At 49.9% G+C, this 11,417-nt stretch overlaps 1 protein-coding gene across 1 annotated transcript in view; it reads left to right on the top strand.

Annotated features, from left to right (window-relative positions):
• CPXM2 (carboxypeptidase X, M14 family member 2) overlaps positions 1 to 11,417 on the top strand; it is a gene marked incomplete at its 5' end in the record, with an annotated part of 98,038 nt that overhangs the window by 73,676 nt on the left and 12,945 nt on the right. Inside the window, 4 exons of the mRNA XM_023533765.1 lie at positions 7,654 to 7,777; positions 9,014 to 9,210; positions 10,229 to 10,408; positions 11,200 to 11,262. Coding sequence (XP_023389533.1) covers positions 7,654 to 7,777; positions 9,014 to 9,210; positions 10,229 to 10,408; positions 11,200 to 11,262 — 564 coding nt within the window. The remainder of the gene's footprint in view (positions 1 to 7,653; positions 7,778 to 9,013; positions 9,211 to 10,228; positions 10,409 to 11,199; positions 11,263 to 11,417) is intronic.

Raw genomic sequence — 11,417 nt, 5'->3', positions numbered from 1 at the left:
TTCTCCCTCATCCTCCTCTGCTACCTTGAAGTCCCCCCTTCAATCTGGACCAGTGAGAGTGGCCAGGGAGTGCTTTGCTCTGCTGGGCTTGGCCCAGCTGTGTTGGGCCCTTAGAGCGGGGGACCTGAGGTCTGCTTCTGAGAAGTGGGGAAGTCGAGGGGGGGACCCTAACAACACAGGCTTCTGTGAGGAAGGACGAAAATGGACTGAATGCTGGTAAGCAACTAATAGTGTCCCCCAGACTTCTAAAAATTTCCATTCATGTACGCAGTTGTGATATTCATTCATTCACTTTTCATTCATTCATTCGTTCATTCGTTCAGTGCTGACAGTTTGCCAACATACAGGTTATCCCAGCTAATACTAGCAATAAACCAATGAGGGAGGTGCCAGTATGTTTTCTGTTTACGGTGAAGAAACTAAGGCAAAGACTATCCGGTGACATGTCCTGGGTCACACAGCACGTAAGTGGACAAGCAGAGATCTGAACCCAGGCATCCTGGCTCCAGGCCCATGCTCTCCATCACTAGGTAACTCTGACCCCTAAGAAGCGTCTTGAAAGTTGTCTCTCTCACCTCTGTGCCTGTGTGAGAAGCTGGAGATCGGGCTGTGTCCCCACACGAATCGGGCACCCAACAGAGCCACCGCTCATAGTAGAATGATGTCTAAGAGTTCAAAACCGTATTTCTCTTCCTAGATCCAAATAACTATTATCACCGACGAAACGAGATGACCACCACCGACAACCTGGACTTTAAGCACCACAGCTACAAGGAAATGCGCCAGGTAGGACCTGGGTTCGTCGAGGGGTGATACGCGTGCACCCCAAAACACGTAGGCTTTTATTTTCAGAAACTAGGAAGATGTGTTAGGGGTAGAATCTGAATGATCAGTTTGGTTTGCTGAAGCCACACTCAATGCTTGTAGTTTCAAGGTTGAGAAAGCCTCGTTGGATTTCTCCTTGATCTCTCTGTCGGGCTAGTTAAAGCAGAATCTTTAGGAGGAGGGCCTGGGGATCTAATTTGTAAAAGCTCTCCTTGTGATTCTAACGTACAGTCAGTCTTCAGATCTCTGGCCCGATGCCCTTACAGCTTCGAGCACTTCCATACTGTCAGGAGGAAAAGGTACTCCCAGATGAGCTTGTCCCCTGATTTAATTACAGAAACCAAGGCATTCGGAGCTCTTGGTGGCGTTTTTGTGTACTAGGTGCAGAGGGAGAGGGAACCAAACATTTACCGGGACTGGCTGAAACTGCAGTCCCTATGCTGAGGGCTTGGCCTCTGGAATCCTGTTCAAGGTGTCCCCCAAGCATGATGCTGGAAGGGGTGGGGACGCGCTGGCAAATGAGAAGTCCTCAGATATCAAAGAATCTGCTTGCAGAGACAACCGGCCGAGAAATGCCCTAATAGATGCATTTAAAGAACCGGAACTCACCAAGGCCAAATTAACGTGGCTCAAAGCAGGGGCTCCTAGATGCTGAGGAAAGGAAGCAGCCCCCCAGCTCCGGTGAGGTTGGGGCAGTTAGACCAAGTCCCACCCCAGGGAATCGGCAAGCCCGGCCTGTCCCTGTGTCCTTTCAGTGGACACGCACACAGCTTCCAGACACCCATCAGCACAGACTTAGAGGGGGGACGTGCTAAAGAAATTGTCTTGCACCTTGCTCCTCAGAAATCACGATAATGAGTTTGGGTCTGCGGGCCGTGAGTCACCCTGCCACTCTGCGTTCTTGGGGATTAAGTGGCTCAGCTCACCGCTCCATCTGGGGGAGCACTTGTGTGTTAGCCCAGCTTTGCTTACTGGACATCTCCAGACATCTTTTCCAGCCCAGAAGTTAGACAAACATCAACTCAGTTGGTGCAATTACTGTCAAGAGCAATATATCTAAATGCATTTAAACAGACTAACTGCACGGAGGGTCCGGGTAACTGGTGTCTTTAAATAGTCGTGCCGCGTGGGAAACTGGGGTTCTTCTCTAATAAGGAGAGCTTGGGTGGGGGGGGGACTGTGTATCATCTGCCAACTCCGGTCACTGTCCTTGGTAGATGTGAGTGCTAAGAAGAACCTTGGCATAGTCAGTGCAGCCTTGCGGGTGACGCTGGATGACCTCGCCGAGGGCCCAGGGCCCAGCGCTCGACTGGCGAGCATCTCTCAGTCCTGAAGAGTGTTCAAGTGGCAAGTGATCTGCCGCTGGGATCCTTGACTCCTGGGGGCAGGAAAGCAGCTAGCGTTTTTAGCAGTTGCCCATATGGAGTCTGCTAGGTTACTGTGGAAATCTTCTACTTCAGGGGAAAAACAATGTTAGTTTATCCTAGTATTGAAAGAGACATTTACAACAAACAAACAAACAAACAAACAAACAAAAACGAGAAACGGCAGCAGGAGCAGCAAGACGGAAGAGAAAATAGGAAAACTAACTGCATTGGGAGAAGTTCCCGAGAACGTGGATGGCTCTGTGTGCCGGAAATGGTTCTAGAGCAGCGACTTAGAAGGCACTGTCCTCTCCCAGGGGGACCCACAGGTGGTGGGGACGGGGAAGGAACGGGGAGAGGCAGGAACACTGATATTATAAGGCGGAGTCACGTAAGCATTCCCAGTGCTAGAGGCCTCGACAGCTCCTGTCATGATTTATAATTGCTTAGTCATCCGTTCGTCTGTGTGTATGTTATGTCTCCTTTCTTTGGGACCACAAAGGCAGAGACTCTGTCGTTTTATCAGAAATCCATAATGTGTACTAGGTAAATATGTACCTCTGAGGTTGTCACAGGGGAGATGTTAGGGGAGAAATGACCGGCTTGGTTGGCTATGGTTAGGAAGGGCTTTGGTGGCAATGGGGCTGGCTGTCCTCCAGGACCGTCACCTCCGGGGTGGGTGTCTGTGTCCTTCACCCCCAGGCTCGGGCAGGCGGGGGCGGGAGGAAGGGTGCTCTGAGCAGCGTGGGCGGTGAGAGCAGAGGTAGGAGGTAAGCAGAAATGGCATGTTTCTGGAACGGCGGGCAGTCTGCTGGGAGGGGAGACTGGCCTGCTCAGAGACACTTCTGGAATGCGTCTGAGAATCAGGGGAAGTTTTTACATGAGCAGAGCTCAAGGAGATCCATCTGGAGGTTGTTTGGAGAGCAGACTGGTGAGTGCAGCCAAGTCCCCAGGAGAGGGACCTACTGGGCCTAAAGAAGGAGGGGGTGAGGCATTTTTGAGGCGCACTGGCTGGTCCTAGGCCAGCTGCTGAAGTGAGCTGGGGAGAGAAAGGGGGCTGGCATGCTTCCGAGGGGATGGGGCACCGTCCGCAAAGTGGGGAAGTAGGTGGTTTTGTGGGAAAGGCTAATGACTCGACTTCTGGATCGGGCGCGGCGTCGTCAGCCTCCGGACGCTCCGCGCGTCCCGGTTGGTTGGCCGGTCCGTTGGGAGCGATGCACTAGAAAGAGGAAGGTAGGAGGATGAGTCAGAAGGCAGCAGCTAGCGGTGTGGGTTTCCAGGGCAGCTGAGGATGGCTGGGGCCTCAGGCTGTGGGGGTCCAGTGGCTGAGCCTGCCACCTGCTCCATGCTCAGCCTGCCGCTGGGGGCAGGTAACGGCGGCAGGAAGCCAGGGCAGGGCAGCAGGCCAGCAGATCCGGACCAGCCCACCCCTCACCCGCGGGGTGCCGCTCACTGTGATTCTCTCCCCGCTTCCTCTCCCTGGGATTCCATTTCCATTTGATCAGATGCAGTGTCTGTTTCTCAGGCAAATGAGCAAAGACGATGGATGAGGACTTTCTTCTCTTCTCTTCAACATTTGAAGTCATCGAATAAACAATATTGTCCGCACGTCAGGTGCAAAGGAAGGTCTGAAAGTTAGTCCTCCGTGAGCCCACGACCCGCAACAGTCAGTGGTTTTCATTTCGCCCTATTTCTATCCGGTGTTTGAATTTCTATCTTCCGAGAATTCATACGCTTTTGTTCAGAGGATGGTTACACTTTTGCCCTGCTTTTGTTAGCGAATCCTGGACCATTGGCCGTCTTTCACACTAGCCTCGCGATTGTAATCGTGCTGCTGCAGAATGTTCCAGTGAGGGTTGCATTATAGTCCCGCCGCTGTCTTCCTGCTCTGGAGCATTTGGGGATCACCCAGCCTTTAATGAATACTGAGGCAGCGTGAAACATTCTGCAGCAAGTGTCATCGTGCATATCATGTCACCAGTCTCTGTGAACCGTTTCTCTCTGATACATGGCTAGAAGCGGAATTACTAGAAAATGGGGCGTTTTCATGTCTTTTCTTCAGGAACAGAGGGAAACGGCGGAACCCAGAACTCAGTAGATACGAGGGCAGCAAAATGTCTTCCTGTCTCAGAGACGAGGAAAGAGTCGTGATGGAACTGAGGGTCTTGCCATCGCTGGTACTCTCTAAGGCAGGGGTCCCTAATTCCTGGGCTGTGGACCAGTACCAGTCCGTGGCTTGTTAGGAACCGGGCTGCACAGCAGGAGGTGAGCGGTGGGCCAGCGAGCAGAGCTTCATCTGTATCTGCAGCTGCTCCCCGGCGCCAGCATCACCGCCTCAGCTCCACTTCAGATCATCGGGCTTTAGATTCTCACAGGAGCACCGGTCCCTGGGGCCACAAAAGGCGGGGACCGCTGCTCTAAGGTGATGTTTCTCAACCTGGTTTCATTAGCGCCTCCTAAGCAGGCTTTTCAGACATTTTTCTTAATTTTCCTCCAGCCTTTATATTGAATACTAAGGAATAAGATTTCATTGGGTAGGTTTGAGCTTTGGAGGGCCACAAAGCATTGTAATATCGAAGACTTGTAGCCCCAAAGAGCCAATTTTTTCCTCCTTGGGAGTGATGTCTCCCCTATTGAGAATTCATGCTCTAAGACCATGAAGAAATTCTAGTCCTTACTCTTAAGATCCATTAAGACCTAAATATTTACCACTCAGACCCAAGCTCCAAAAAAAAAAAAAAAAAAAAAAAAATATTGACTCCTTTTGGAAATAAGCAAGGTGGGTCATCACCCAGGCCTTTGATGGTGCTTTTGGCCACCAGAGAAACCACAGATGGCCACTACACAGAGAGAATTGTAAAGAACGTCTTGTAAAGGATGTTCTTCAAATGCCTGTGTTCTCATTCTTATGTGAGAAAAGACACTTGTCATAATGGCAATTCTCCATCCTCTTACCGCGACACAAAGAAGGAAAATGTGGCTGGTCACAGAACGCTGTGACAGTGGGTAGAATATAAAGAGGTGACTCTGATGACTCATGCTGAGAGCATCCCACACTGAGGGACTAGCGGTGGCTAAGTGTGCATCCAAAAGACGGTATTCGTCTTTTTCCAGTGTCAAGGTCAAGGTCATGGTCTCTAACACAGGTGGCACATTCTCCAGCAGCTCACCGAGAGGGGCAGGAGAGTAAGCATTGAGTGACAGGCAGGCTCCGTGCCGGGGGCTCGCGTTCATCACCTAATTAAGGGTAAGCAGAGCGGCTCTGTGTCTGCGGAACTCGTTATTGATCGAAAGGCGAGACAGTGGGCCGCCTGCCGATCCGAATTTGTGAGATCGATGCCGGTAGCCGAGAATGACAGTGTGATCAGCAGGGACGAGACCGCGGGGCTCCAAATAAGAAGGGGGGGGGGGTTGCCGTGGCCGTTTTCTCAGAATGGTCGCCGTGTGCTGCAGACAGGTGTGCTGCTTTTCATTGCTTAGCTGCACCTTCACAGACAAATAAGAGCCTGGAGTCCAAAGCCCTGTCTCCGTCTAGTACGAGCTGGGGGACCCTGGGCAAATCACTCCGTGTGGCTCCCAGCCTCGCTCTTCATTTTTGTGACATGGGGGCGATCACCTCTACTGCTTACCTGCTTCACCCAGTGGTCACGACGGTGAGATGTAGCAGAGGAACAGAATGCAGTATTACATGACTGTGTATTATCAGTGACTTTATTACCGTCTCTTGTTAAAACGTGATGCATCTCACCTGCGGCCCCACCTTGACCTTGCGTCACGTACCTCTCCTGCCGATGGGCATAGAGCTGCTTTTCCCTCGTGTGTTGTTTCTTAACTTCCGGTGGGTTTCTGCTTTCACCTTCTTGAGAACAAGGGTCGTTTACGGCCAGAATTCTCTTTCCCTCACCTGGATGCCGCACACCAGGTGAGTTGTCAAAGCGAAGCACGTTTGCCCCCCAGGAGCGAGAGAGAATTAGACCCGGAGTTCCTGAGCAAGGCTGCACCTGTAACAACCCGTGGGTGTTATAAACACAAAGCCGCAGCAGCTATAAATCTCTCCAGTGCCTCAGAAATGTTCTCTGATGCTCCTTAGACACACTTCGCGCAGTCACTGCAGAACGTTGTTTTGAAAGGCAAATGAAGTGCACAGCTGTATAACTTTACTTATCATCAGTTCTACGGAACACCAGTTTTCCAGTCCTCATAGATTTTAACCCGCCTTAAAATTTGCAACATATTTGTTTATTTACAAGTTTAAAGACATTTTATGGATAATTTGATTGATCAAGAATTTTTTGAAAGACGGTTAGGGCACATCCAGGTCCACATTGTCCCTCTGGGCTATGCCCTTCCTTAGGTCACCAACGACCCAGCTCCCGCTCATCTTTCCAAGGGTCGAACCTTCCCGATGGACGCCGGCCCGCTCACACCCTGGCCGGACTGTCCTTCCTTGTTGCTTCCACAGCATCTGCGTGTCCGTCCTGGTCTTTGACACACTGTCGCGGGATTGTCCCGTGAACGCTCCTGCTGCCGCCATGAGCGTGGCCGGTCTGGTGTCTGGCCGAGACGGCCTTTGAATCAGATCAGGATTGTGCAACAATTTCACCCAGCAAATCAAGGGCGTGTCACGGGTCACTGACGGTCCTTGTTCAGAGATGGAAGGAAGGCGACCTCTGGGGACAGTGTCTGTGTCCTTCACCCCCGAGCGCAGCTTGTGCCCCTGCCACTCCCAGAGCCCTGCTTACCTCCTGGGCATCTTGTCACATTCCCGCGGGTGGCAGCTGTCAGTCTGATGAGCTCGACCGTCAAAGCGAAACTCAGAAAACAGCACGAGTCTATTTCACTTCCTGGCGGAAGCCTGCTGCCCCGACCCTGAACCGCACGACTCCCGTCACCATGGCCGCCCTGCGTCCCCTTGCTGAGCACCGGCGGAGTGGGACGTCGTATGACTCCCGCCTGTCACTGCACTGTGAGCCCTGGGAGGGCAGGAGCGGGGACTGTTCCCTCAGCCTGACGTCGTAGAGGTTCCTTAAATTGTGAAAGAAACTGGTATTCAGTAATAAATAGTTATTTAGCCAGAGATATAGAGCTAAAAGGCTCAGTCTGTCCCTTAAAGGATCTGTAGTCTAGTGATGGGACAAAAGAAAACAGGAAACCACAGTGAAGAGATAATACGATAGCCAAGGTCAGGGATAGCCACCAGCAAGGGAGGTGATGCCACCAGCAAGGGAGGTGATGCCACCAGCAAGGGAGGTGATGCCACCAGCAAGGGAGGTGATAGCCACCACCCAGGGGTGCTGGGAGGACAGGAGACCACCCCAGGCAGAGGACAGCGCTGGCGTGTGTTGAGGGTGGGGATGCCTGGGGTGGGGGTGCGGGCTGGTGGGGGGATAGCAGGTGGCTGTCTTCTGCCCGCCTTAGTGCATTGCCCGCATTGCTTAGGCCGTTAATCCATTGTGTTTTCCAGCTGATGAAGGTTGTGAATGGAATGTGCCCCAACATCACCAGAATTTACAACATCGGCAAGAGCCACCAGGGCCTGAAGCTGTACGCTGTGGAGATCTCCGACCACCCCGGGGAGCACGAAGTTGGTGAGGTCACCCCTCTGGGATGCCTCGGTCCCTTCATGTCTGGTGCCCTCCTAGAGAGCACGGAGACCGTTCTGCCCGGGAGAAATTCATGGAACAGGGCCGAGTGGTGCATGCAGCGCCCACGCAGGCGGGTTCTGCAGAACTTGGTTCTGTGAACCTTTCGTCTCATGATTCGGGTTGTTTACTTATTTAAGCTAGAAGTTATCTTCCTTTGCTCCCAATGGACCATTTTGTTACTTCCATTCTCCAGCTCTGGGTCAGCCACACTGACCAAAGAGGAAAATGGCCGGAGTTGGTTAGGCCAGCATCCTTTTCTGGCAGAAAATTCTGGATTTCCTGTTCATTAATGGCTCAAGTTTGAGGAGGTCCCTAATTTTTTAAAAAGTTTCAATCTTATTTTCAAACATTTTCTATTTCCAGCCATTTCCCATGAGTCACTCGTGAGAGCATATTTTCCCCCAGGTCAGAGGGACTTCTCTGGTCCGTTTTATGGTAAATCCGCGAGCCCTTTAGAAATCCCCCGATACTTAAGTCCAGAGATTTGTCTGATTCATGCAACTAACATTCGTCAATATTTCAAAATTTCAGGAGTTTCTTTTAAAGAGTAAGGGCTTATCTATGAGTAAAATCACATTTCCTCAAAAGCAATAGCTACACCAATGCGGGAAGGAGAAGCATCATCAGCTCGTGCCCCATAATGATAAATTCCAACCCTGAAAAACTGAGCTTTGAAAAAAAACCCAAAAAAACCTCAGACATCCCCTTACAAAATTCTGTCTCTGCTGACTTGTGCTGCTGGCCTGTTTTCTGCTTATATTTATTCATCTTTGTATCCTTGTAAAATGTAATCATTTTAAGAAAAATAATTACCTCCCAGAAGGTAAAATTCATTTCCTTTTTTTTTTTTTAATCATTTCTATGGCTTGTGTTTTATTTGTTAATTTAAACTCGAAACACTGTGCTTTTATTTATTCTCGTTAAATAAGAATAAACATTATTAGCTTGTGGTTGTTATCATCTAAGATTTTTTTCTACACATTTTCTTATTTATCTGACTCTTTGGGCATAAAAGCATAGAACTGATATAATTTAGGAAGTTTATTTGAAAGATTAGATAGGGCTAATATTGTACATTGATATCATTCAGAGATTTTTTTATTCTAGCACAGGGTGATAAGGGCTGTTTTGCTGCGGGCACCTGGTACGCACCTGTATGTCTTCTGTCTCTGAGTCCAGGTGAGCCGGAGTTCCACTACGTTGCCGGTGCCCACGGCAACGAGGTGCTGGGCCGGGAACTGGTGCTTCTACTCATGCAGTTCCTATGCCAGGAGTACCTGGCCCGGAACGCACGCATCGTCCGCCTGGTGGAAGAGACGCGGATTCACATCCTCCCTTCCCTCAACCCCGACGGCTACGAGAAGGCCTACGAAGGGGTAATGCCTCCGCGCCCCTCGCTCCGAGCTGCGGCTGGGCCCCGCCTGCCCGGCCTGCTCGCCCGCGGGTCGAATCCCACATTCGGAGCTCGCTTGTTGAGTGTCTCTCCACTGAGACGAGGTCTGTGAAAGATGCAAAGCAGGAATTGAGAATGATGAGGACCCCGAGAGGTGGACATGCCAACGGACTGGAGAAAATGGATGCAAATAACACACACACACACACACACACACACACACGCACACACAGTGAGAAAAATAGACTAGAATAAGAACACCTGACATTAAGCACTTAATCAAGGCAAGCACCAACCCTGATTCTTGTGACTTGTCTTACTATTCTGATATACCATTTATATTTCATGTTCTAATTATGGTGTAGAATTTGTATAGGTTACACTTATGTGTGGGATATACATATGTATAGAATTAAGTATAGAATGTGGTTAATATTATCTGGGACTATTATCTTGGAATAAAAGGGAAAACTATACTTAAAACGATGGTACTTATCCAATGCGAGCTTTCCGATTCAGAATTTTAGATGTATTTATTGGTACAAATAGTTAGGGATTTGCTATGCCTGTTGGTTAGGGGTTTGTGAGCCAGAATTGTGGGCAGGGCAGGGAGAATGTATGAATGCGACGGCTGTTGATTTTGCAATGACGAACTGAGATTCGTTAGCACTCGGAGTTTCATCCGACCAGTGTAGAAGCTCTCAGAGGAGAGAGGAAGGGGACGCAGGGGCTAAGACTTTCTGGTCACCGCCTTGGGGCAGGAACCACCCTCTGCCTTCCCCCCTCACAGCGATGCGGCTGTGTTATCCATCACCCACCAAATAGTAATAGAAGGTGTTTTGATATTATCCTTTGGATGTCATCTTTGGGTCAGAGGGGGTGTAGAGGTTTAGGGATACACCCCAGGTGGAGATGGAGGTGGAGATGGAGGCGTCCTAGGTGTGACAGAGTCAGCTCTGCTCAGGAGCCTGTGGGATCCTGATATTCTGAATCGTCTCCAGGGCTCGGAGCTGGGAGGCTGGTCCCTGGGACGCTGGACCCACGATGGGATCGACATCAACAACAACTTCCCCGACCTAAACACGCTGCTCTGGGAGGCGGAGGACCGGCAGAACATCCCAAGGAAGGTTCCCAACCACCACATCGCCATCCCGGAGTGGTTTCTGTCTGAAAATGCCACGGTGAGTGGAAATACCCCGTAATCTGCAGAGCGGCGGAAGGCCAAAGTCAACACCCAGTATTTGCAGAGGATGTGACATTTAAGCACAAGACAAAACCGCTTTTTCTGTCGTGTTTTCTCCAAGTGTGCTGGATAATAACTACCTTTTACATTTGATATTTGAGGAGATTCTTCATAGAAATCATTTCATTATCTTTCTGTACAACCCTGCAGTGCTTTAACAGCAAAGAAAAAATAATAATTCCCCTGAACTGGGCGTGTTTGTAACTAGCATGGTCGCCCTTAGCTTTGGTAGTTATACTGCTACAAGATTGTCCTTCGCCCTCGCTGCTGAGGTATCTTATTTTTCTTTTAATAACTCCTCATGGATTTCTTACATGGGGTACTTCTTCGGAAGGAAGAACGCAATTGGGTGAGAAGTGTTTTGTTTCACAAAGAATATGTTGTAGAAGAAATAATTTTCACACAACTTCCCATGCCTTTTCCAGCCTCCTCGGCCCATTGCCTACACCCCTAACTTTGACAGTGTGTGTCCCTCACGAGGTCTGGTTTGATGGCTGTATACATACAGCGTTAGGGCGAGGGTCAGTTGCAACAACAGGAAAAAGCAAATAACGGTGGCTTAATGAGGGAGAAGTTTGTTTCTTTTTTTCACGTAAAAGGACCCTGGAGGTGGATGGTACACGGTTGGCAAAATAGAAGCCCCATGACCATCGGGATCCAGGGAAGCATCCATCTTTCTGCCTCCGCTGTGTTAGCATGTGACCTTCTTCCTCCAGGTCATGATCCAAGGTGGCAGTGGACGATCCAGCTGTCATGTCTGTGGAGGAAGAAGAGAGAAAGGATGAAAACAAAGTCCTCCTCTCAGATAATTGCATTAACTTTAAGAGGCATTCCTAGAACTCCTACAGAATACTTCTGCTTAAATCTGATTGGCCAGGATTTAATTAAAAGATGATGTCAACACGCAGGAGGGAAGGATGGGAAAGGCTACATTTTCGGCAAGCACA

Source organism: Pteropus vampyrus, unplaced genomic scaffold (assembly GCF_000151845.1).
Source record: "Pteropus vampyrus isolate Shadow unplaced genomic scaffold, Pvam_2.0 Scaffold111, whole genome shotgun sequence".
Classification (NCBI taxonomy): Eukaryota; Metazoa; Chordata; class Mammalia; order Chiroptera; family Pteropodidae; genus Pteropus; species Pteropus vampyrus.
Note: the sequence above shows the minus strand (reverse complement) of the source record. Positions and strands in the feature narration are given on the sequence as shown.